At 36.6% G+C, this 27727-nt stretch overlaps 1 protein-coding gene across 4 annotated transcripts in view; it reads left to right on the top strand.

Annotated features, from left to right (window-relative positions):
- The window catches only part of TSPAN2 (tetraspanin 2), a 56909-nt gene that overhangs the window by 23882 nt on the left and 5300 nt on the right, over positions 1-27727 (top strand). For 2 of the 4 annotated variants that reach the window (XM_039356909.1, XM_039356907.1), the window contains exons 3-6: positions 20439-20536; positions 21411-21485; positions 22081-22176; positions 25260-25331. In XM_039356909.1, coding sequence (XP_039212843.1) covers positions 20439-20536; positions 21411-21485; positions 22081-22176; positions 25260-25331 — 341 coding nt within the window. Of the gene's footprint in view, positions 1-16139; positions 16391-20438; positions 20537-21410; positions 21486-22080; positions 22177-25259; positions 25332-26707; positions 27723-27727 lie in introns of those variants that run through there. The other 2 variants (XM_039356910.1, XM_039356908.1) reach the window with 2 other exon arrangements.

Genomic DNA, 27727 nt, shown 5'->3' with positions numbered 1-27727 from the left:
GCACAAGCCTCGCGCTGGGGTGGCATCGCTGTGAGCCATGGCACAATCCTTGCATAAGGGCGGCAGCATGAACCTTGCGCTGTGAGCAGCATCACTGCAGGCCACAATGTGAGCCTCGCGCTGGTGGTAGCATCGCCAAGAGCCTGGTAGCAACGGTACCACAAGCCTCACACAGGCACTGCCATCACAAATTCATGTTTGCACATGCGCGCGTAAGGTCCCTGCCCCTCCCTCTTCCACCAGACCAAAAAGGTTGATGACCCATGATATAGAGGCTTGCACTGTTAATATGTATCACTTTAATCTTCTGTATCTTTTTAAATCTGACTGTAAACCTTCTGGCAGGGAGAAATATATAAAGTCCCAATTGCTAGTTAGAATATATTAATAATTGCTAGAATTCAGACACTCTGAGGATTGCTCTTTTTTTATCCTGTATTTTACCCATGTTTTCCTTGATTGCTTGCTTAACTTTTTTTGTGCCTGCTTTATTAAAACAGAGAGCTCATTGCTGTCAAGAGTATTTTGAATAAACCTCCCTCAGGAAAATTTCCTCAAGTACCATTAAGTGTAGATGCAGATTGTTTGATCTCCAAATTAAAAACAGATGCACCATAGCCTGGTACTGCTCTGTGTCATCTATGGCAATTTTGACCAGGATTGATGCAAACTGTAGCCCAGTACAACTGGAGACCTACTTTACTGGCAAAATGGTGATTCTAGAATGTTCCTCTACTTGGTTATCTGTAAAGGAGTTGTGCTGCACAAGACAATTTGTTCGCTGTATATCACCCTTTTTACTAAATATGTCTAAATATCTTTAGAGGTGCTCATGCTTTAGCAAACTTATCACACACACACACACACACATACACACACAAAATATAGATATTCTTAAGTGTAGCCCCCAAAGAAATTCCAAAATAAAGTACTTTAAATTCAAGATTCCACAATGCAAAGCATTTCTATTAATATTTTTTCTAGCCATATTTTGTTAAATCTTCTACTCACAGTAATGACTATTCTGTTATCAAGATTCTGCTTTCAGGGAACTAAAAACTAAGAGCCTTCTTTGACTCCTAGTTTCAAGGGAAGTCTACTGGAAAAATCAGAACAAGGAAAGGAGAGTGACACACATTGGCTTGGTTTTACTATATTAGGTACAGTAGAATTGTTTCCATTCCAATATTCTTCTGAAGCAAGTTTGTGAAATTCCAATGGATTATAGCTGGTATTATAGATGCAGTTAATGCTCAGATGTAATATTAAAGGCTGATCAAAATCAAAAACAATATCTGATTTCTTCATAGGCATGTGAGAGCACAAAAGCTTATTCTCCAGGCTAGAATATTGCAGAAAGAAGTCTTAGTGCAGCAAATCATTTCAGTATCTTGACATTCCAGACAAAAAAATATAGATGTTAGCTCAAGAAATGTTTTGTTCTTAAGTGAATTAAGTCATCCAAGATCAGGACAAGGCAGCTTTATTATTGTGGACTATAGCTGAATATTTTGGGGACCACAGTGTAATTACACTTCTTCCAGATGGTATTTAATTATTAAAATATTTTTTTCTTACTTTTAAACAGAAACACTAGAGATAACTAAGAAGATGTTTTAAAAATAAACAAAACTATATAATAAAATATAAAAATAAAAACAGGATAAAATTCAAATATAAAATGGGATTCTATTAAAACAATGTTTGACAAATTTGATAGTAAGATCTAAAGGCAAGATGCCAGAGCTAATGAAGCCCTGTCAATTTTGTATTTGATAGGAATTTTTAAGGGTAGAAAGATGACATATAGAGAATCTCCAAGCAGATTTTTATCTTCTTTAATAGCTTTGATATTAACTAAAAGAAAAATGTATTAACTGGCAAAGTTTGAGCGAAAGATATAATTCTTAATAGTAGAGTGGCAGGCTACTTTTGTAAAGAAATCAATAACTTGATAGGCATTTGTTCTTTTAAAATGGCTTTAGTATGATTAGGTTCAAGATGAATATTCCCTACATTGTCTCATTTTGATCATAGTGATCTGGCTGGCAAGATTGCTATTTAATGATGCCCTGGAGGAAAATTGTATTAAATAATTCATCAACATTGAACATTTGAAAGAAAGCATAATTAGAAATCAAATTCATCTCTTGACCTTTTCTTTATCAACAGTGATTGTAGAAATTTGCCCTTGACTATCAGTTGTATTATTGTACTGTGTTTCCCCCAAAATAAGACCGGTCTTATTCTATTTTTATTTTTTTTTACCTCCAAAAGAGGCACCAGGTCTTATTTTGGGGGGGGTCTTTTCCTCAGCCTCACCTTGCGGCGGTGGCACTGACAGCCCCATCCAGCTAGCCCACTTCCTCTGAAGCTGAAAGAAATACCTCTGCAGCTGAAAATGAGCCCTGGCCTGCATTTTGCCATCAGAGGCCTTCCAGAAATACAGGCCAGGGAGCACCACAGAAGAAGTGGACCAGCGACGCAAGGCAGATGTCGATTCATGGGAGGCCTGGCTGAAAGGTAAGTGGGTGCAGACTGCATGGGGCAGCTTTACCCCCCTACTTGATTTTTAGCTTGATTTTTAGGTATGCACCTTGCCCTAAAACTAGGGCTTATTTTGGGGGTAGGACTTATATTAGGCCTACTCCCAAAAATCAAGCTAGGGCTTATTTTCCGGGTAGGTCTTACTTTCAGGGAAACACAGTATTACATATATTGAAGCAAGACTTTATAAAATTATCTATTAAAAAAAGTCTATAAGGATGCCTACACAGATGGCCACAGTCCATAATTCCACAAAGGTGGGCCAACTGGCTGCATTCAGTGTCCTGAGGCCACCTTTGCAATGCACCAAGGCTACTATTGCTTCTTCTCTGGAGCCTAACAGCCCAATTCATCATCTGAATGGGAAACATTGCTATTTTACCATTATCAATGGCTGTGCTGTTTCATGTTCTTTGGCCCATTACAACTGACAACAGCCTGATGTAATTTGTGATTGTATTTCTGCAAGGCAACTACTCAAAAGTTTGGTGAAAGAAAGAAAAACAGGCAATCCATGTCCCAGGGAGAGGTAAATCTGCTGAGTTACATTGAATATCTTTCTTCCTAGTTATTTACATTGGCAGTGGTACAACTATTCACTGGCTTCGCAAAACCAAGCACTTCCAATGAAATTAGTCCAAAATAATGTTACATTTCCTTCTTTGGGCATCTTTTTTGATCAGATACATGTTTTCAAGAATCACAGACTTTGTATTTATACGGATGTAGTAGGTTGGTTTTAGATGGATCCTCTTTGATATGGTATGACTTTCCTGAAGCAAACTCCTCAAATGGAATTTTAAACTCTGGTTATATTGCATTTGTCCCCAACTTTTTTGCATGAAAAGCCTCCCATTAGACAACTATCATGTACAATGAAAGTTTGGGTTTTAGTTTCATTACCCATACAGGCAAATTTGTTAAAAACTTCAGAAGTGGTCAGTACATTGCAGAATTTATGGGTGCATCATACTTATAAAAAGATAAAGGTAGAGGCTTCCCCTGCCCAATCATGTCCAACTCTAGGTGGCAGTGGTCATCTCTGTTTCCTAGCTGAAGGAGCCAGCATTGTCAAAAGATGCTTCCATGGTTATGTGGCCAATATGACTATACACTGAGGTGCATGGAATGCTGTTATCTTCCCACCAAAGTGGTACCTATTTTATCTACTTTCATTTGCATGCCTTTGAATTGCTAGATTGGCAGGAGCTGGGGCAAGAACAGGAGCTCACCCTGTCATGTGGTGCTTGGATCTCAAATTGCCAACTTTCTGGTCAACTAGCCCAGTATTTTAACCATAAGGCAGTGCACCCATCATATTTATATGGCCACTCATCTCACAAAAACATGACTCTGAGCCGACAAATTTGTCAGGTGCCTAGTTTTATTAGCCAACTGAAGACTCATAGAAGTATCTGGAGAAAATTATCTTCCACCTGAACTTTCTTATAGCCAGTAGTTATTGTAGTAAAGTAGAGCTGTGCAAATCCTTTGAAATAAATACATTGCAATGTAAAAAAAAAAATCTTTCTCCAAATCATTAAGCAACTGTATCTTTTTCAGGGCTCCCAAGACACTTTGAAAACTTCCTCCTGCCATCTCCACTTGCTTTGCATGCCCAACTACTTTGCTTCAGACTGAGTGTAATGATTAAGTTATTGAACAAGGAGACCAAAGTTTGAATCTCCCATAGAGGCATGTCTACAGAGCTTATTGGATGATTTTGGGACATTCACTCTTTTTCATCCTAACCCACTCTACACCAGGGCTTTTCAACCGGTGGTACATTAATGAGTGGCAGGTGGTACGCAGCCCTGCCTAGCCAAGTGTAGTGGGGGGGGGGAAGAGCCAGCACAGGCAAGGACTTGCAGTGAGAGAGTCCTCTGGAACTGCAAAGGCCCCAGGCTCACTTCTGGCTCACCCTCCCCCATGAGAAAGGAGGAGGGGGGTGGAGACAGGAAAGCCTATAAGAGGAGGCAGTTTGGGCAGGAGAGGGAGAGAGAAAAAAAGCAGCAGCCTTGGGAGGAGGCAGAGTCAGCTGCACCAAAGGAAGGGGAGGGTGGGGGGGAGGGTGAGGGTGGGGGGAGAGGAGATCAAGCAGGCTGGCCATGAGCCGATCTACAACTGCTATGGCAGCCACCTGTGCTGGCAGCAGCAAACAGGCAAGAAATGCAGCGGGGGAGGGGTTGCCCTCCAAGAGGAATGAAAAAAGGCAGCAATGACTGGAGGTGAGACATGGAGGAGGGAAGGAGCTGGAGAGTGGAAAGATTCTTATGTGCTTTTGTGACTTTGAAGTTCTGGGATTTGTGCAATAAGGGCTTTGTGTTCTTAAGGAATGTTTGGCAATTTCTATTTGGCTGATGTCTCGTGTTAGCTTCTATTGCTCTGCTGTTGTTAGCTGTAAGTTTTGCTGCAAGGGATTTTTTTTATTGAAAAGTTTTATAAAGATTACAGTATACACCCCAAAACCCACCCACCCTAACCCCCCCTCCCTCCCCCACTTCCCAGAGCTGCATACAGGGTTACAAATATAATAATCAAACTCTAACTAATATTAACCAACTATATAAATAACCAAGCTTTAACTCCCCTTTAACATAAGTATAAACAAATTAGAAATAAACATAATAATATAAACAAGTCAATATTATTAAACAATACAATATCCAAATTGTTAAACAATACTAATACTAAAAATAACAATAAAACTAATAAAAATTCAACTATAATAAACTATTAATAATAATAATACTCTAAAATTTACTCATAAACTAAATGGAACTTTTTAGTCCCATATTTATTCTGAATACAATCTATCCATCTTCTCCAGACCGAAATGTATCTTTCTTGTGAATGATCCTTCAAGTAAGCAGACATTTTCGCCATTTCTGCTAAATTTGACACTTTAAGCGTCCATTCTTCTATAGTAGGCAAGCAATCCTTCTTCCAATATTGCCCTACCAATAACCTTGCTTACTGCAAGGGATTTTGAAGTATTTTTCTCCTGAATGGATTTTGCCTGTAGCATTCCTTTACTTATGAATGGAGCCATTTGGGGAGGCTGCCTTAGCCAGCAGCCAATACTTACTACATTTTTTTCTTCTTCCTTAAGTGCAGGCTGCACTCCTTACTTTCCTTTCTAGCCAGTAGCTAATTCTTAAAGGGGAATGTGCCTTTTTAAGCTAGTTCACTCAGCAGCTTGTCTTTTCTGTCTCTGGAGGCCTTTCCTTGTTTGATCAATATATGGAAGAGGGAAAATATGGGGGGGGGGTCAAATTCTTCCTTCAGAAGAAGATGGGAATGAGAAAAAGGGAGGGAGGAAAGGAAGTCCCGCTTTAGCACTTGGCCACCAGCAGCTCTGTCATTGACTTTGCTTGTCAAAAGGTTGCAGAAGGGGACCACATGACCCTGGAACACTGTGACAATTATAAATATGAATCAGTTGCCAAACATCCAAATATAAATCACATGACCCTGGGCATGCTGCAATAGTCATAAGTGTGAAAAATGGTCATAAGTCATTTCAGTGCAATTTCAACTTTGAACAGGTTTTTTTTTTTTTTTGGTCATCAAGTTTTTGACACCTTGCTAGGTGGTACTCGAATATTGCCATATCCTAAAAGTGGTACAATCAGTAAAAAGGTTGAAAAGTTCTGCTCTACACTGAGAATGAATGTGGGAATAAAAAGAGAGGAGACCTGTGCCTTTGTCCTCTGGACTGTCAAGAAATAAATACATTAATAAACCAAAAAAACCACCTATTTCATAAAAAAAAATAACAGGGTTAGACTGAATCTAAATTTTACAAATGTTTATAAATTGTATGCTGATATTTAGCAAGAATGTAGTTTTACATTTGCAAAATCTTGTGTAAAATTTCACATGTTACCGTGAGCCTCTATTTTATTTAGTACAAGAATGGGAAAACTGTGGCCAATCTGAGGTTGCTGAACTTTAACTCTCAGACATCCAGTAACTTAGGAATGCTGGCATTGGGGGCTATTGATTCTCTGCCCTTTTTTTTAATATAAGCAGATTTACCCATTTTTCTTGGTCAGCTATTAAAAGTTTAGAGCAAATTCTATGGCTGAAGGACAAAACAAAACACGGCTACCAGAAAAAGCTGTGAAATGAGATACCAGCATGTGAGATTTTAAAAGTTACTAGTTTCTCCTCCTGCTCAGGTCAGTTTTGCTAATATCTGATTTGCTTGATAGTTAGATGAAGACTGGTTATAACTCTTAGAAACTGTCTGGAATTTTTTTCCTTCTTTCGGCCTCTTGTGTATTTATGAACAGGTTCTGCTAGATCTGCCCTATTTTTAACTTTACAATAATTTACAATTATAGTCCTGTACTTTCCATTGACTTGGCACATGCCTGCTATGTAAAGTCCCATCACTGCCCACAAAGTAGGCTTTTGCTGCTGGATCTCTTTCCTGGCCTTATTCTGAAAGCCTGGTCTCTGCTCATCTTTTCCATCCACTGGTTCCGTCCGCTCGGAAACAGGCTGGCAGCTGTGCTCATAGCTCAAACATGAATTGCAGTATATAGGTTAGGCTATGCAAGGTGGAATAAAATTCCTTATTGACTTCAATTAAATTCCATGAAGGGTGTCAGGCAATATGAGCTCTCACTATTCGATCTCTGCATAATCTATCCACTTGCCAACCGAGTGTGAGTTAAGATCTCAGAAATTACAAACAAATGACAGTGCTTGGGAAGTAACAAACTTACATTGAACTGGCTATCTATAATCAGTGCTTTAGCATTCTCGTGCCCATTTACAGAATCTCAGCTCTCATACATTATTTGCAAACTTTACTTCTGAAAGATGGATATAAATAAATTAGCCATCCATCTCAACCAATTCTAATGAGCTATTTAAAATATCAGAGGAGCTGATGATTTCACAGTTAAATTAGATCTCACAGAGTAAGATTTTAAATTTTTATTCCAAAAACTCTGAAGATCTGATACTAATCACTACTAACTGGGGTAGTACTCCCAGTTAATCCAATGTTAGTGTTGCTAGTCCAACTTTCTAGAGGCCACAAGAGCCAACCTCAGAAAACTTTGTGATGGTTCCTTTCTGGTATTGTTCCTGAGCACTTGTTTCTGATCCGGGGGGCAACCTCTGCTGGAACTGTAATGATAAATTATACATTTGAATTTGCGTATATGGCCATTCCAGTGTATGAATCATAGAACACAATGGGGGAATGGCTCCTCCATTTTGCACATGGCTCCACTTTCAAGCTGTTTTTAGTAGCAGCAGCAGCAGCATCATGACTTCAAATCAACTCTTTATTGTGAGAGCACAAGTTGGTTTGTTAGAAACCAGTTAGAGCTCAGACTCCACCTTCCACTCATGCCTCTCATTTGCTACCTGAAATAGATGTTGTTGTATTTGGGCTGCACAAATCTGGACATCCATGAAATGGCAGCAAAGAGAGACAAAAAACTACACAGGTTTACAGTCCAAATATGTTAACCCTACTTGGAGTAAACAACTGATTGCCAGTTCAAGAAATAGAAACAATTTTATTCATTGTAGGTAGCATTGGAGTGGAAGATCAGGACCAGTATTTATAAGGTCTGGGGTCCCTTAGTAATGATGATCTTTATTTTGAAAAGAAAGAATGCAAGAAAAAAATAGAAAACCCAAAATATAAAAAACAAGAAAGAAAATATAAAGAAATAGTTTCCCATTAAAAGTATAAAGTTATCTCTTATTCTATGGTTTATTTAATTTAGAGAATTTATATGGCTACCAGTCACTGAAAGTGACTCTAGGTGGCTTACAAAAAATAAAAACTCAATATACAAAGAGTAAAAACAACAACTTCCATCTCACTGATGACAATAAGCAATCAAACAAGCCATTTGATGGACTCCATCTCACTTTGGGTTTCCCAGGCCCTTTGGCAAATCAGGTCTTCAGGGCCTTGCAAAAGAGTTTCAAAATGGTGGTCAGTCTAATTTCAGTGAGGATGATGTTCCAAAGAGAGGAAGCCACCCCAGAGAAGGCCCTTTTTCTGTGTCCTTAGGAGAGAGGATCCACAACATTCCCTGCCTCCCCACTCTGGGGGGTTGGGTGGATGTAACCATTAAGAGACAGTCCTTCAGATAACCTGGTCCCAAGCCATGTAGAGCTTTAAAGGTGACAACCAACACCATGGTTACAATATGATTTTCATTTTTCAATCATCTATTTTTTTCAAATCATCAAAAGCATAAATCATAAATGCATTTTTTTTCTGTTTCACATAAGAAGTCTATAAGGGATTCCCAGTTAACAATAAATGTTGATAATATCTGTTCTCTGATCAAAGATGTCAGTTTGGCCATTTCAGCAAGTTCTGTCATCTTCACCATCCATTCCTCCATCTGATAATTTCAAGTGTCTCCAACTTTGTGCATACAATAATCTCCTTGCAGTTATTAAGTATCAAAACAACATGCCATGTCTTTTCCTAACTGTTTATTTATCAGTCCCAAAAGGAAAATCTTTGTCTTCAATTGTATATTAGTTTTTAAAATCTTCTGTATTAGTATTTAATACACTAGTACAGTGGTGGTGAACCTATGGCACGGGTGCCAGAGGGAGCACTCAGAGCACTCTCTGTGGGCATGCATGCAGTCACCCCAGTCCTAGGCCTTTATCTGGGTTTTATAAAATCTTTTCGCTTTAGGCCTCCACCACCGTGTGCAAAAAAAAAAAAAGGTTCAATCAATCAGTCAATTTCAACTTCTCGCGAGAAAAAAAAGATCTTGCAAAGTTGGAATTGATTGATTGAACATTTTAATCCCACCCAATCTGCTGTTACCACTGCAGCCACGCCCACCAAATGGGCCACACCCAATTTGGTTAGGAAGGCAATGACACCTGATGATGCATAAGTGGATTTTGGGTTGCAATTTGGGCACTCAGTCTCTAAAAGGTTCGTCATCACTGCACTAGTATATATTTAAATCCAACATTTTATAGTGTTTTTTTTCACAAGCATGGTAAAATGTCCCATCTTATTGTTCACATTTCCAATATAAATTTGAAATACCTTTATGCATTTTAATAGTTCCTCCGGTGACACATACCAATGATTTACCATCATTTTACAAAAATTAAAATATAATATTTATAATAACATAAATATCAGTCCTTTCAATCACATATTCACCCACTGTTCTGTTTGTATGTTATAACCCAGATTCTTGGCCCATTTTATTATACATTCTTTCACTTGTTCTTCTTCTGTTTCAAATTTTAATTTCAAGTTTATACAGTTTATCAGTGTTCATCAATTGTTCATTTCAAACTGAATCTTACACTGCTCAAATCAAAACTACTCTCTGCCTTTAATTGAAACAAGTAGTTGTCAACTTACAAACAGTGGTGTAATGATCATTCAAGGTTATGACAGACTTAAAAATCCATTTACAACCCATCCTTGAAGTTACAACTCCTGCTCGCCCCCCCCCCCACAGTATTGTGATTGCATTTTGGGCACTTGCATTTATAACCAGTTACAGCATTCTGCAGTCCAACGTACAGCATTTTTTACCAGTTTCCTATGCTTTTTGCCAATTTCTGACAAAAAAAAACATTTAGAAGAACAAGCTTGTTTAACAACCACATGATTCACTTTCTGACCATAGAAACTTACTTTACAACCATTATAAAATTGAATCCAGTCTTGTGATACCTCAATCTATAACCACAAAGACATTGTATATTCTTTTTATATGAGCCAGACTTTGGTTTTTAGTCTGAATAACCAATTGTCTATCTTCTAGTGTTATTCCCTCTTTCTTGTCTACAGTCCATATATCCATTATTTGTAAATATTGAAACCATGATTGTAGAATATTTTGCTGCCTTAGTACATCTAGGGATTTCAAATGCCAATTCAAACCAGAACGAATTAACAATTCTTTATACGAGATTTTGTCAAAATTTGTCCCCTTAGGAGTTCCCTCAATTGCATGTCTGGGAATCCCCCAGATAGGTATTTTATAATTTAATCTATAATAATACTTCTTCCAAACACGAAGTAAGGCATTCCTCAAAATATGTGATTTAAAAGTCCGATCAACTTTCTTATTAAAAATTAAATATGCATGCCAACCATATATTAAATCCCAACCTTCCAAAAAAAGAATATCCATATTTGTTAAATTAAGCCAATCACTTAACCAAGTTAGGGCGGCTGCATCATAATATAATTTCAAATTAGGTGCCTTAAGTCCCCCTCTTTCTCGAGCATCCTGTAATATCTTAAATTTAACCCTTGGTTTCTTCCCGGCCCATATAAAATTATTGATACCCTTTTGCCATTCCTCCAAATTTGCCTCTTTTTTAAGAATAGGTATCATCTGAAACAAAAAAAGAAACTTTGGTAGAACATTCATTTTTACAGCTGAAATTCTCCCCAACAATGACAATTGCAATTTTTTCCAATATCTTAAATCCTTTTGGACTTTTGCCCATAGTGGTTCATAATTGTTCTTATACAATTTTCCATTTGAAGCAGTTAAATATACTCCCAAATATTTAACCTTTTTTACCATCTGGAAACCTGTGGCTTTAATCAAACTTTCCCTATCTTTAACTGGCATATTCTTAGATAATATCTTAGTCTTATAATTATTAACTTTAAAACCAGAAACTAACCAGTTCTAACAAACCATCAATCGCCTGATTCGGTTGTTCCAAAATTAAAACCAAATCATCCGCAAATGCCCGCAATTTATACTCATTCTTCCTTATCTTTACACCCTTAATTAACTTTGATTCCCGAATCTGAATCAATAAAATCTCCAATGTTAAAACAAATAACAATGGGGATAATGGACATCCTTGTCTTGTCCCTTTTTGAATATTAAAATTCTCAGTCAATCCCCCATTTACAACAATTTGTGCAGATTGCTGCTGATATATAACTTTAAGTGCATGTAAGAAATTATCCCCAAAATTCATTTTCTCTACCAAAGAAAGTAAAAATTGCCAGTCCAATTGATCAAAAGCTTTTTCAGCGTCCAAAAAGATAAAAGCCACAGGAATCTGATTATTCTTATCCAAGTACTCAATTAAATTAATAATTTGTCTAACATTATATTTCATGTATCTCCCTGTTATAAATTCTGCTTGATCACTATGAATCAAATCTTTCATAACCTGCATTAATCTATTTGCCAAAATTTTTGTAAAGATCTTATAATCAACGTTCAATAATGAAATTGGCCTATAATTCTTAGGCTCTGTAAGATCCTGATCTTCCTTCGGAATCAATGATATAAAAGCTCTTTTCCAAGAAGGAGGAACTTGCGTACCCAACAAAATACTATTAACTAGATACTTCTCTGCAAATTACTTTAATTCTTCTTTTCTTTTTATCTCATCCAAAATAGCCTGTGTTTTCTCTTGCCTCTCCTTTTTGAGTTTAGTTTTTGTTGTATAAAATAATCTCTCATATAAGCTTTGCTTGTACCCCAAACCATTCTTGCTTTCATTTAATTTCCTCTAAAAGAACTAAATTTCTTTTTGTAAACCAAATTCATGGGATTATAATCAGAGAATATTCTTTTCTCTTACCCAGAAATCTGATAGGAAATTTGTTTAGGACAATTATTCCTGTATTATCAGTCTTCAATCTTGTATTAATATGCTGTTGCAGAATTTGAGCCTTTGTCTTCTTCCTCATAATTATCCCATTCTTTATCCAATTATTTGTCTATAACTGCTGTCTTACTCTCCAAACTTTCCACTCTATTATTAACTTAGCTTGGTCTAGGATACTCACTGTTTCCTAGTTGAAACTATGGTGAAATCTTTAGTTGGTTTTGGATGCAATGATGATGCCATGTGGTTGTCCTTGAAATGCTTTTGATATATAGCAGTGTCATCTTTTTTCAGAGCTTGTGTTGGCTGTGCTGTAGTGGTTTGCCTGGTCAGGCACTTTTTGATAAAGTTGTGTGGGTATTCATTTTATTGAAAGATGTATATTACATTAAGCAACAACCAAACCAAAACATTTGGAGATACTGGAATAGAAACAGCTCTTCTTCCTAGTCTTCTTAGCATCTCTTATTTCCTCTGTTGGGCTTATTTGGGAAGAATGTCCACAATTCTCTGCCACCTTATTATTTCTTGGTGCCACATTTGCTCCCTTAGGTAGGGAGTGGCTACCCTTTCTTTTCTGAGCCTGTTCTGCTGGTGTTTGTTTTAGAAAAACCTTAATGGGACAGCTTGTGCTTTTAGGATATGAAGTCATGTCTGCCCTCAAAGCTAACAGATATCCTCCTTGGAAATGGGTGCCTACACAAAAGTGTAGCTAAAATAAGAGCAAGTTTCATCTTGTTTCATCCTGCCCCACTGCAGCTTTCCTTTTCTTCTCAAGTTAAAATTATATTCGGTGCTTTACTACTTTTGATTAAACCCTGCTTATTGACTTTGCAGACTGTGAAAGCCAAATGAAATCTGATACTAAGAGGAAGAAACCAGAATTGGCTTTTGTAAGATGCCAAGAAGTTACACATAAAATCAGCAGGGGGGAGAGGAAACAACTCTCCTGCTACCCAGAATGTAAATTATATCAATTATGTGATAAAAAATTACAAAGGAAAGGGAACATTACTGTAAGAAAGGGGTATACAGAAGTGGAGTACAAGAGGATGAAATCTGACAGAAGTTTTGAACATACATCGCCAAGCCATGTGCTATGACTTGCTAGGCTTGTTTCATATGTTACATTAAGCAACAGTCAAACCAAATCGTAATACAGTCCTTCCATAAGCAGGAAAAACCAGTATATACTTCTAGGGAAACTCCCAGCACTTTTAGCTGCCACCTACCATGTAATGATGGTATTTTGAAAGAAGGAAATGAATCCACCAGTAAATGGATCTTTTTCAGCCAATGTGCCTCTGTTTCAGGAAAAAAAAAACATGTTTGTCTCCCTATTTTTGCCTTTTCATAAAAGAAGAGGATTCCCCACTCACCTCCCTATAGACTGCAAACTGCACCAAGTGGCATGGAAAACAGGCATTCTGGGTTTATATTCTGTGTTGTGTACAGCTTGGGAACTCACTGGCTTGTGATGTGGCAGACTTTAGGGATAATACTGTATGTAAATCTGGTAATAAATATTATTTACTTTCAGATCTTCAACCTGTCATACTTTTTTACATTTAATCAGCTTTAACACAGTTTTGAAGGTAATTCCTGCAGACATATGTTTAAATTAGTAGCTTCCTACTTAGGTAATCAGGAACAAGTCTAGTATTTTATAACAGGAGTGTTTTGAAAAGAGGCAAGATATTTGGTTGGGACCTAGGTTTCATGATAGATTTAACCTGGGCTCTGTAAGTTGGGAAACCATGAGTTCTAGTTTGGCCAACTGGGTGACTGTGGGAAACTCACTTTCTCTCAGTCCTAGGAAAGAGGCAATGTCTCTTCTGAATAATCTTGCCAAGCAAACTGTAGGGACTTGTCTAGGCAGTTTCTGAGAATTGAACACAATTAAACGGGGGGGGGGGGGAATGATGTCATTTCAAACAACATGCTGTTTGGGTCACAGTGCCTACTTGAAAAGGTAGATTGAGTTGTTCTGATGAAACACTGCTAAGGTTGTCCCAGTCTGTCCTCCTTCTTTTCCACAACAAAAGAACTACAGTGAAAATTAATCATTTAAAGCTACTACTACAAGGCTACTTTACAATGCAGTTTTTAGGATACTGAAATTTCCTTATCGATTTTGTGGGGGCAGAAAAATAGAGCATTACTAGAGAACAGCACAGAAATATAGGAATTTCTATACAGCTCCCTAGGAGCCGTCTGTTTTCTTTTTTTAATAGAACAAATCTGGCTGCCAAAGAACTGGCTAGGTAGAGAAATCAGATACTTTCATCTCCACCAAGTCACTTCAACTATGCCCAAATGAAAAACTGTGGTAACACACATGCTAGAGTTCTATACTCCACATCTTTAATTATATTAGAGACATTTTGGCAGGCATAGAGAAGTTTTGAGATAATATGTGTACAATATTTTTCTACAATTGTGATCTGATGCTGTAAAATGCTTTCAAATCCTGCTTCAATTAAATAAGTACACATATAAATCTAGATAATCCTTTTCTCTAATTCACTGGCAGAATTGTGAGGAAAGAGAGAAAAGAAATATAATTATCTTGCTTCTAATTATCTTGAGCCATTTTAAGTCTCTGGATTCTCTTTCAAAATGAGAAATCTTAATCTTAATTCCTCTTTTAATATCTGCCTCTTGTATGCAATTGCATCTGTGGGAGCTGTTTATGCTCCAGAAATTTATTTAGAATTCTTGGCAATAAAACTTGGAAAAGTATCCATTACAAAGAAAATAATTGCTGAAACCAATAGTTTTAAGATACTAGTATCATTTCTTTCTTGTATGCTACTAACAAATCTCAGCTTCATAGCACTGCCATGATAAAACATGAGCATGCAAAAACACAGGAGGGAGTTATAGTTATAGCCAAAGTATTTGAGCTTCAGCTTCAATATCTCTCCTTCCAAAGAACAGTCAGGGTTAACTTCCTTTAGGATTGATTGATTTTTATCTTCTTGCAGTCCAAAGGATTCCCAAGAGTCTTCTCCAGCACCACAATTCAAAAGCATCAATTCTTCCATGCAATTTGACCCTACAGACTGGCTATTAGGATAGTAGAGGATAACTCTTCAGAGTTGGGGACCTACATGCATACTCATAATTATGTGCAACATGTCTGGAACACCATAAATAACATGCTAGTTAAGGGAATTTAGTTCTGGAAAGTTTTTGTTTCACAATCTGAATAGCTGGTCTAACAAGAAAAGTGAATGTTCTAGAGCTCCCTGGAATATTTTAGGTGTGGAGAGAGACTTTTCCTTGTGCATAATGTGCATCATTTTGGGAGCAAAGGCTATGGTGAGGACAGTGACATATTGATGTCATTAGAAAAACCAAGATGGAACTTGAGACATTTTTGGTTTGATGGTTCAGAAAAAGTTTTTGTGGCTTAAATTATCATTCTTTACTCAATTCAATAACTAGCTGGAAAATGTATGTCTATTATTTAGTGGTTTATGCTGAAAACTCTGGAGATAACAGGTACTGAAATATTAACAATAGCAATTGATGATGACAATGATGAGTTTGAGGCCATAAGAAGGCAGTAGTTTATAATGCCCATATCTAAGCAACTTGTCTCCAACATTTCCAAATTGTCTCCAAATTACAAAGACAAATGGTTCCTTTCATATTCCAAATTATATTCTATTGATGCAACATAAGAACACTGGAAGTGTTGATGTTGGTGTTTGTCTTCATGCATCTATAAAGGTGCTACAATAAATATTGTATGTCTTATGTTTTCCATTGCTTTGCTTTGTTTTAAATCAGCTTATATAAAAACCAACCAGAGCTCCTTTAATTGTCTGTTGTCTCATCTCTTCATAATGGTTCAGTTACTAGCTTTGCTAGGAAGGACTTACATCATTAGACATAGTATAATTGGTGCTGCGGGATTTAAGTAAATTAGATATCAGCTGCATAAACAAGGAAACTTCCTCTGAGGTTAATTATGTGTGAAAACACTAGCTGAAAGTTTGCATGTCACCTTAGAGACAGGACTCTGAAGCAGAGAAGAAACAATGAATGCTCAGCTTTCTTGTCTGCAATATAGTAGTTCATGTTGCCAACAATGCTACACACTCTGCGCAGCTGCAGAACCCTATCCAACCATCCCATAAGCAGTGCAGTGAGATGGAATTCTGCATTCACCATTTGGGACAAAGACTGTCTTCATCTTCATTCGTCATACAAAGTACTCTTTTTCTTTCTTTCTTTGATGTTTAGCCTTGTTGCAAGGCGACTGATGTCTCTGCAATACTCAGATGGGACTCTCATTGCTAAGAGCAAATCAAAGGGGGAAAAGCTTTGATCTCATGTAAGAAGAAATAAGCGCCCCCCCCTTTTTTTTTTTTTGGCAAGGACTGAAAAAAAATAGAGCTGAGATCGTCATGAGGCAATTTTATTTGACCATAGAGGCTCTTCCAAGGATGTTTGTCACACAGATGGTGTGCATCTTCACCATAGCTACCTACTTAAAGACATTCAGCTCTTGAATAGCATGAGAGGAGCCACAAATATTCAAGCAATATTTGACCAGGGCAAAAAATGAGGATATGGGCAACTGAAAAATTTAATTCTATTTAGATTAAATTAAAATCTGAATATAATTAAACTTATTGAATATTATTCTCCTGCATCAAATACTTTTGGATTGCTTGTGTACCTTTACCTTAATGACAATGGCCATGGAGCATAGATACCTAAGAAAAATGTTGTTAAGTCTATGAAACATTGAACAGAAAGTGTAGCATTAATTGCTCAATGGCCTATGTTGTTCTCCTTGCTCATGGCAGCCCCTGCAAAGCTTGGTTTCCCTACAATAGGAGTTCTTTTCTTCCCTTGAATGATGGTTTAATGCATGATACCCTGCTCTGTGCACTCCGAGTCACTACGCCAAATTTTCCTTTTTAGGTAAAGCTTTCTCTTAAGGCAGTGGTTCTCAACCTTTTTAATGCTGCGACCCCCAACTGGTCATAAGTCGAGGACTACTCAACCGGTCGTAAGTCGAGGACTACTCAACTGGTGCAGCACCGTGTGCAGAATGGGACTTTTGGCGGGCTCAGCAGGGCAGAGACAGCCTGGACAATTCCTATTGGCTTTTGAAAGCCAATAGAATTAGACTCTATTCAAGAGAGTCTATTCTATTGGCTTTCAAAAGCCAATAGAATAAAAGGGAGTAGCACAGCTAAGGAAAGGGGGAAAAAAATGGCGGACTGCGTTGTTTGGCGACCCCCGTGAAATGGTCGTTCGACCCCAAATGGGGTCCCGACCCACAGGTTGAAAACCACTGTCTTAAGGCTTGCTAACAGGAAGCAATAGGAATCTCACCAACCCCATTCTTTCCTGGAAGAGCATGGGTCTGATGCTATAGGGAGGGCTACCTCCAGAGAATAAAAAGAGTGGCCAATTAGCACTCTTTGACAGGTTTGATCTGCCTTGCAAAGTTCTAATAGAGCCTGGCACTGAGTTGCATCCCTCTCTCCATTCATGGTGACATCATCTGGAAAATATGAATGAGAGAAATTACACAACAAGATAAAGTCATTTTGGACCCATACATTTTGTTTTATCATTCACAGTGTGTTTAAACCACAGATGGTGAGCTTATGTATTTTAAGAGGCCACAGCGAAGGGCTGAGGAGCAAGATTTTTCAAGCTGACCCTCTCTTCCATAAAAGGAATGCCATGCTCCATAGTTGACTTTAAAGAAGCAGTTGGAGTTAAATGAAATTGCTGATAAAGCAGCCAGCTTGAGCTTGCTGATTTACAGCATGGAAAAGGCAGAGTATATTTTAAAATGCTTAAAATACATTCTTTGTCAGAGTGACTGTTGTAATGTCTATTACCTTCAAAAATAGCACCCATGACCCTTGTTCAATATTCATCATATTTATATAATATCAAAACCATATTTTTTTTAAAAAAATGTCATGGTTTTGTCTCTGATAATGTTCAGTTGCATTTGGAAAAGAGAATGTGTGATTAAAAAGCTTGTGCCATTGATTCTACAGAGTAATTAGTAGGAAAAGAAAGGATAAGAGGTAAAAAAAAGTATTTAAAATATAGTCCATCCTGCAAAGAGCAGAACTTTCTGGAAAATAACAAGGTATACATATACCAAAGATATCTGTTAGACGAGAATAAGCATATGCTTTAGAAAGTGGCTTCAAAACTCAGGTTGCAAGCATTTAGATTTTCAGAATAATTTTATTTAATTTATGCATAATGTAGGTAGAATTAAAACTTGTTTTGAAGGATCAAAATAAATTCTCTGTGTTATGGCAGCAGGTTTAGTCCTTGAAAAAAATGACATATTTTTAACAAATTCATTTGTAATAAAAATTGTGACAATAACCTCTTAAAGAGTAAGTATATTCCGCCATCTTGTGGAGCAATTCAACCTTGCATCTATTTCACCTCCAACCTCAAAAGGTATTTTCACATAATCACCCACCTTTAATCTGTGTATTACCAAATCAGTTCAGTTTTCATATTTGCATTCAATGTGATTAATAGGGGGGAAATACGGCATGACCATTTTGAACAGTAAGTGCAGTGACGTTCAGAATAAGTGCAAACAAAGTTGAAATGGACTCTTAGAAGTTTAATTAGGGCAAACATGGTTTGCCATTAGCTTAACAGCAGCATTTTTTCATCAAGTTGTGTGATTTTGAAAGATGATTATTGTATTTTCTAAAGCACATTGCTGAACCATTCAATTCCTAAAATTGTGCATGAAGATGTTCATTTCAAATGAGTTAATTATTAATCATTATGCATTTCCAAGACCATAAATTGTATCATTGTAAGCCCTTGATGCTTGGTTTACTTTTATGCTTGAAGAAATATTTAGTACTAAGCTGTTGCTTATTAGGAAAAAGTGTTTGGGAGATATCCACTAACTCACTTCAACTATTCAGAACAAATCTACAGAACTACATGCTCTATTCAGAATAATCTTTTATTACAAGGCAGATTTTGAGCCTTTGTTTAGTTTATATAGTCTCTGAGTTATCTTCAGTACTTCACTTTTTATATTTTTCTTTGCAACTTGTTATATTTTTTGTCTCTGAAAAGTAATTAATGTATTTATTAATGAAATTTATAAAAGTCACCTATTTGACAGAAAATAATACAATAAACTGGTTTGGCAAGAACAAATTGCTGGGACATGTTGCAGATTAAAAACTTTTTAATTAATTTGACATAGAAGACTTGACTTCCATTATGAATGGCAGAATAATGGTCTCTGTCCCTACTTGTAGGTTAAAGTAAAATATTTATAAAACATTCCTGAATACTTTGTTTTGTTTTCTTAAAATTCTGCACTATATTTTTATTCCATTTTTGAGTAAATATACATGAATAGTTTGGGTAACACAGTCTTTGGAAAAAGAAGCTGGAGGCCAAAATTAAGATGTATAGTTCTATTCAGGTGAGAGCATTAAATAAAGTGTAAAGATGGAAACCTGAACTATGAAAAAAATTCAGTGTTGTTATTAGCTGTATTTTATATAGTACTCAGCAGGTATATGAAGCAGTCATATTTTCTTCATAGCCATGTTTTCTTGAATTGCAGGAAAGAGCAACAGAGAGCTGGCTGCCAGTGCAATACTTAGTTCCCCAATTTATTTTTTGCCACGTGGCAACAAATTGTGTGACACACCACACAATCATCTTCCAACTTTGTCAACCCTTTCTGTAAGTGTGGCATTACAGAGGCTCTGCTACCCAATCAGAACAGAGCTATATTTTATATATCCATTGAACTGCAAGATTAGCCTGCAACTAACCATCAGGAAATCAGAGTTATTCCCTTAGGAGTTACGTTGAGAAGCTTGCAGCTCTATAGCACAGGCAGTCCCTGCCTACCTTCAGAGACTGCCGTATTCAGCTCAGAAGAGAGTTTGCGAAAAATTATAAGGATGCAGGGTGGTGTACTTGAATTGTTTAATTATGAAGGTGGCTTAAAGACATATCTGAGTGTCCTGTCTTTCACTGTACTGTTGCTAGCTCTCCATGCCTGAATTAAATCCCAAAATAAGACATCAGGAGGACATTGGGCTTCCACTTCCAGATTCAGTAGTGGATTGTTGATTAAAGGGGGTCCTCCCACTGAGAAATTCTTGGAAAATGTATTCTTCCCTTGGAGAAATCATTCATCCAACTTTTGTGTCTACAATACTGGAATTTTAAAAAGTTATTTATGGCTGTTTTGCCTATTCTGTCTTCCCTTACAGGACTGTATGTCCTGATAGGAGCAGGAGTACTGATGATGGCAGTGGGATTTTTTGGATGCTGTGGAGCTGCACGAGAGTCTCAGTGCCTGCTTGGAGCAGTAAGTAATCGACATGTACAGTAAGACGATACGAGGCCTCTCTAGATGCAAACTCATTCTGCATTTAAGTCAATCATGAATATAAGGTCCCTGTTCTAAAGTATTTGTATTTTGCTTTATTCCAAGTCCAAAACAAGAAAATCTGTTTTTTAAATTCAGACATCAAACTGTGAATTAAGATCCTGGATAGCAGACTGGTATTAAAAACAGATTTGTTTCTGACATAACAGAGAACAGATCAAAGCTGGCATAAAAGAGACTTAAAAACAAAAGAGTGGTAGATCTGACATCATATCCCGCTAAATAAATTATAGTTTTTTAAGCCAGGACATCTATATTAAAATCAATCTGTTGTACATTGGAAGAAAGAGGGAAGTGGAACATGTAAACCTTTTGTATAAATACACTAACTTGGAGGTCCATTTATTATCTACCCATTATGACCCTAAAGTCCTAGTCAGAAGTAATTCACAATCAGTTTCACAGGACATATTTCTATCTAAGTGGTTATAAGAATTCATGAAGCATTAATTTGCAATTTAGTATTCATTTTTTAGAATCTGGCTTGTTTCAATGTTGTGAGACTTACCACTTGAGCAAAGCATAAAGAGAACTCTACTACAAAGGCTTTGGATATATTGCAGTGTTAAAAATACTTCTCTGATATTTTTTTATCCCATACTTTCCTTAAAGATTGAAATTATTTTGATTTAAGGAAGGTTGAACTAGAACCTTCCCTTTTGCACCATTAATCTTGTTCTATGTAAAGTATTTCTGTTATTAAAACTATTATTTCTAAATCTCGGAGATTTACATGTTGCTTTCAAATTTCCATAAAAGTTTAATCTCTAATCATATTTCCATTCTTTTGTAGTTTTTTACTTGCTTGTTGGTGATTTTTGCTGCTGAAATCGCTGCAGGGGTTTTTGCTTTTCTGGGCAAGAAAACGGTAAGTGAAATGCTTAACCACATGCTACCCTAAATATCTTAAACTGAAAAATAGTTTAAAACAGTAAAATCTCTTAAAAATTAAACACAAACTCTGGTGATTTCATGAATGTATCTTGGCAAATATACAGAAAAGGGTTTTTATTGTTTTCTTTGGAGAAGGTTTTTCTTGACTTCCTAGACTAATTTATATTTATATTTTCCTAGACTAATTTATATTTCCTAACTGCATATTCGGTCATGGCTGTGGCAATGTTTTTTTATTGCCCAATCTCCCCAATTTCCTTTTGCATCCTATCAACCATGCCCCATCCATCAGTCATGCTGTACCCCAGCCGAAGCCTAGGGCTTGCTTTCTTGTGCTCCCAAATTGCTACAGGTTCACTCTTCGACATGTCTATTTCTGTAAACAGATAAAACTTTCTACCCTAAGGTCGACTGCAGCCCTCTTTGTTGCTACCACATTTTCAACTAGTAGAAGAACCAGAGGACTGGAGGAAAGCCATGAGTTTCCTGTTACTGAAATTCTGCTGGTTTCCTCACTATGCTTCATATCTAATTAGGATGTCTGCTTATTGTGATTGTTATTTCTGCAGGCAGTCAACGAAGTCCAAGCTATCTATGAGAAAGCTTATGAAAACTACATCAGTGATCAAAGCAAAAACAAAACAATCATCAGATTTCATGATGCAGTGAGTAATATGAATTCAGAAATTTTCTCACCAATGTTGCTTTTAGATGATTTCAGAATACGTTGATTTGACAATGAATCCAGTGATTCAGTTTGCATAATGTTTGTCTTTCCCTTTCTGGAATTTTTATTCTTATTGAAATCAAGCTAGATTCTATGTGGTACCTGATTTCTCAGTCATTTCTGTGGTTTCTTAATTTACTATAATGGTCAGCAATCTCTCCAGGCCTTGGTACACACGTCCTTCTAAATCTTCCTAAATATGGAAATTTCCTCTGGAAGACTTTGGTAAAGCACTGAAGTTTCATTAAATCACATGTGATATCTTGAAAACACTGCAGGCATCATTAGCGAGAAGGCATAATAAGAATCTTGGCATAGAGTCTATATTTATTTATTATACTCATCCTGACAGTTAAGATAGCATGTATAAAACTATTTCTACCACCGTTCCTTTAAAAAAAATATTTATTATAATTCTCTTGGTTTTTGAAAGACTATCTGTACCAATATAGTCTGTTTTACTCATGACAGTGGTGAGATAATGTCCTGCCACATATATTTCTGACATCATTTGCTAAGTTTACTTTTTCCTTAGCAGGACCTAGATCAGTGTTTCCCAAAGTGTGATCTGTTGCTCACAGTTCTTAGAAAAGAAAAGGAAACCCAAATGCTTACTCTCTTTCGTCTCTGTGGAGAACTGCTGGATACAGTCTCCCAAACACTCTGATAGAGAGGGAAAGTGGAAAACTTTTCTCTGAAGTTTCTACCCAGAGTGTTGCTAAGCATTAAAAATTTACTTCACCATGTGCAATAGTCTATTCTCCATGTTACACGTGTGTAAAGAATTTCTTTAAAAAACAAATGCCACAAACAAACAACACTGCAATGAATTTGCTTCCAGATCTAGGTTTACTGAGCTTGCCTTTGGAGTAGAACTGTCTCCCTTATTACAAGAGGGCTTAATCATTTTTATCCATATTGTTACCATACGATTACTGTACACCAGGCACATATGCACATACCTATATGGGAGCCAGTGTAGTAGTTTTGTGGCACTGGGAAGATTGGGATTCAAAGCCATCCTCAGCATAGAAACTAAGGGCCAGTAACACACTCTCAGCAAAAGCTACCTCACAGATTATTCTTGTGCAGATAAAATCTGGAATCCTCCACATTTGACAAAACATAAACAAAATAAACAAGGTAATACTGGGCAAAAAAATGAAGGGTGGTCCCAAGTAAGCTATCTTGAGCTCCAAAAGGGAGAGAGGGTGGAATAGACAGACAGAGAGATAGACAGACGTATACAAGATAGAAGAGAGAAAGAGAGATCAAAGTTATAAAGTAAGCCATCTCACAAGAAGTGAGGTGTATGGGGTACAGCAAAAAGGTATTAAAACAATAAGCATATTAAACACAGTCATGTTTTTTAAAAAAGAGTACACACAAAAGACTTGATCAGTATTTTCAAGTTTATCCAATGCAAGGATTAATATAAGTAGAACTTTAAATGTTTATTTGACTCTTAAATATGTATCTTTCTTTACACCCAGTGTCAGTTGATCTATGCCTCATTCCCTTGGTAGGCTTTCAGTCTTATTAACCACAGAAGCAGCCATAATACCAAGTTTAGAATAACCTCTCACCACACATGTGACCATTTGTTTGTCGATCCTTCTTAGTTAGTTGTGGTAAGTGTATAAATCTATGGCATAGGGCAAGACTTAAGGAAAGTCCAAGACAGCCTACAGTTTGTTTCTTTTGTATGCTTGGCTGAGCTTGAGTTCTTAAGAGGCTTTGTTAAAAACTGAACTTAATCCAATACAACTTGATTCTACTGCATAATATTGCCACTCAGAAGCTAATATTCCGGGGGGGGGGGGACAATTCCTTTATTTCCAGTGCCATAAGATTTAAAATAGTATTACATTTTGCCACAGCAAAATGTAGGAAGCAGGTAAACAGATTCAAAAATGACAGACTCACAAATGAGATAGAAGCTGAGATTTATTTATTTTATTTTATTGATAAAATAGACCAAAAGAATAACTTTAACTGCAACATTTAATATACATGATATATTCATATATAAAGCAAGAAATCAAGAAATAGTAACATTCAATAGAAGAATGTAAATACAGAAATTCAGGTTCCTTCAGCTGTTGGGAGCCCCGTCCCTATCACAGACAATGCTGAATGTTCCTCTATTACATTGGCTAGTATGTAGCACTTTTCCTGGGCAGGCCTGTGTTGAAGGTCATCCCTGTACTTTGAAAAGTTTTTGGTTATTTATAAAGTACATACCATTTCTCTGTTGGTTATCAACAATTTATACAAGATGCTGGTAGCTCATGCTTCAGCCACCACTGAACCTCAAGTTAGCAAAGCTGTTTTAAAAGGAAGAAATGGCTCTTGAAATGGCTACATCAGAAAGGAGAAACAGCTGAAGGCAGGGGCATTGAAGGGAGAATCTTATCAGCTCATTTTTAAAAATCTATGGCCTTCTGGAGAAGCAAATAAATGTTCACAATACCACTACAAATCTAGAGAACATTTGCTACATGCTGATTTTGATAAAGCTTCCAAGTGCTCTTCAGGGGTAGCCTCATATACAGAAATCACAGAAATCAAGCCATTAGATAACTAGATCATGTATGACTGTCTGAAGGACCTTCTATTCTTGAAAAGGGCATAACTGGCACCCCAGATGAAGCTGTGCAAAGGCTTTCCTGGCCACAGTTGCCATTTGCTCAATAGGCAGGAGCTATGAGTCCAAGAAGACCCTCTGAACTGTGCACAACTCTTAAATGGAGAACTGCTATCCTATCCAAGGTTAAAGATGGACTACTACCCAGATCAAGGCAACTCTAATATCCATAACCATACAGACCAGTCAAGTTTGAATGGAAGATGATTCCTTTGCATCTATAAATTGGATTGGAATTATTAATTTATGTTATAGTTTGCAATAATTATACACTTTGAATAATATAATTGGGATAAGCGTATTTTGGGTTTTCTGAATCATTTGAAAATGATTATTTTGGGAAGATTTGTAATATCTTATCTCTCTCCCTCCAGCTTCAATGCTGTGGGAAAGACAGTGACACTCAAGTAAAACCCACCTGTCCAAAAGAAATTGTGTCATCTAAAGTAAGTGCCTCTATTATGTCAGGTCATCCTGATACAGAAGTCAAAAATAACCTAGAAATGGGGTAAGACATGCTGGGAGTATCATCTCCGAAGGCAGAGGAGATGATCTGGACAGGAGCCATTTGGCACCAAAGTAGGATGCCAGCAAGATGATTTCTAAGCAGTTTGTTTGCTTTGTCAATTATACACACATTCATATATCCGAAGAAGACTGCAAAATAAAGCAAACAGTATTTATTGCAGCCAATTGCTTCTTCGGCCCTTCCAATTTGCTTGCAACCTCCTGGGATGTCAGAACTGGTCATTGCCATTTCCTGGTTTTGCTAAAATGAAAAATATCAGCAGGTTTTTTTTTAATTTATTTGTCATGCCATGGCAAGTAGCAGTGTGGATGAATTACCCGCATCAAGTTCATAATGCAGAAGAAAAGGTTAATGTCCCCAGTGCAATCATATATATAGTTTGCTGTTTATTTTTTAAAGAAAATAATTACATACATTCTATTGTTTGGTTAATATGCACCATATATAGATAGTCCTTGACTTATGATTACAACTGAGTTCAACATTTCTGTTAATAGATGTGACAGTTGTTAAGTGAGTTTTGATCCAATTTACAACCTTTCCTGCCACAGTTGTTAAGTGAATCACTGCAGTTGCTAAATTGGGTAACACAATTGTTAAGTGAATCTGGCTTCCCTATTGACTTTGCTTGTCAGAAGGTCACAAAAGGTGATCACATGACCCCAATACACTGCAGCAGTCATAAATATGAGTCAGTTGCCAAGTGTCTGAATTTTGATCACATGACTATGGGGATGCTACAAAGGTCGTAAATATGAAAAATGGTCAAAAGTCACTTTTTACAGAGTCATTGTAACTTGAATGGTCACTGAATGAACTGTTGTAAGTCAAGCACTACCTGTACATGCAAGGACGTCTACATTATCCATGCAACTTGCAGGATTAACAGACCCTGTTGGTTCCCTCACTCTTACTGAGTAGCTTCATGAGAGGTTTAGCTTAATCTGATTTCTTCTCTTGAGTCAAAATTTCTGGCTGACCTTCTCTTAGAGACTAGTTAGAGCTGGGTCCAAATAGAATTACATTGCAGACCTATCCAAATGGACTTAATTTTGGTTGCGTGAACTTTCATAGCTAGTTCAAACAAAATAAACCAGACAAATACATAGTTGACAATCTAATTTTATTTTCAGTGAAAATAGAATGACATTATATGATTGTCATGGATAATGTATGCTATATAGTTCAGTTTCTCTTCACTGATTTTCCTGCCTGCAAATATAAGCTTAACCATGCATGCCACATCATTTTGTGATACAGTGCAATTCTGTATTCCAGTATTTTTATTCATAGACTGACTGGAAGATTGCACTGCATAACTAGAGAGGCAGAAATCCAGGGAAAGAAGAGAATGAAGTTGCAGGCATCTGCATGGGAGGCAAAAGAGGAAGCTTGCATCAGAAACATAAGAGGCATAGTTTGTATCCTGATTGTAACACTTGTGTCATTCTGATAAAATCATCATATTCTGCAGATGCCTATGTATACTATTTCAATGAATCATAACGAAGTTAAATAAAAGCCATTTTGTTATGAATCGTTTTTTTAAAAAATAAAGATTTTAAAAAGATAAAAAAGAAATAATGAACAATAAGATTTTTTAAAAACAAAAAAAATAAAAAGTGTGAAAATACAAATGGAAAAGATATATAAAGAAATGACGTCTGATTTTCTTTACAACAGTAACAAATAAATTTATTATATCTCCTCCCTCATTCAGATTAGTTCATTAAGTCCCTTCTTCCCATATTCAACCCTTTTTAATCAATAAGTCACCAGTTCATTTTTGTTTCATTTTCACCAACTGCATTGATTTAAACAGAGAGTATATATTTAATGAAATTATATATGACATGAAGACCAAGTATTTCTATACACTAGAAGAATGGCATAATATCCTTCATGAACAAAACTGCTAAGTATTTCAGATTCTACACAAATTCAAACATCTTGCAATCATATTTGGGGAAACATGCATCCTTTTAAATGAATCCCTCCTCATATATTTGGCAGCTCGGAGTTTGCTATAGCAAAGATAATAAAGGAAGGATGGAATAGAGGGTACAGCCAGAAACAATTATAGCTGTTCCCAGGGCACTGCTGAAATTATTATTTTTAACATAATATAAAAGAAACTGTAGTAGGAAGGATGTTCTAGCATCTCTTAGGATCAGAGAATAGAGCTGAAAAGAGGAAAAGGAGATAATAAGGTGCTAGATTAAAAAAATATCTGCCCCAGGTAGAGCTGGTTGTTGAGAATTCATATTAGTAGATTTAGGAAAGGATTTAAGGCTTTAATGTCTTTCATGTTTT

This window comes from Crotalus tigris, unplaced genomic scaffold, assembly GCF_016545835.1.
Source record: "Crotalus tigris isolate CLP2741 ecotype Arizona unplaced genomic scaffold, ASM1654583v1 scf7180000018838.1047803, whole genome shotgun sequence".
NCBI classification, from domain to species: Eukaryota; Metazoa; Chordata; class Lepidosauria; order Squamata; family Viperidae; genus Crotalus; species Crotalus tigris.
Note: the sequence above shows the minus strand (reverse complement) of the source record. Positions and strands in the feature narration are given on the sequence as shown.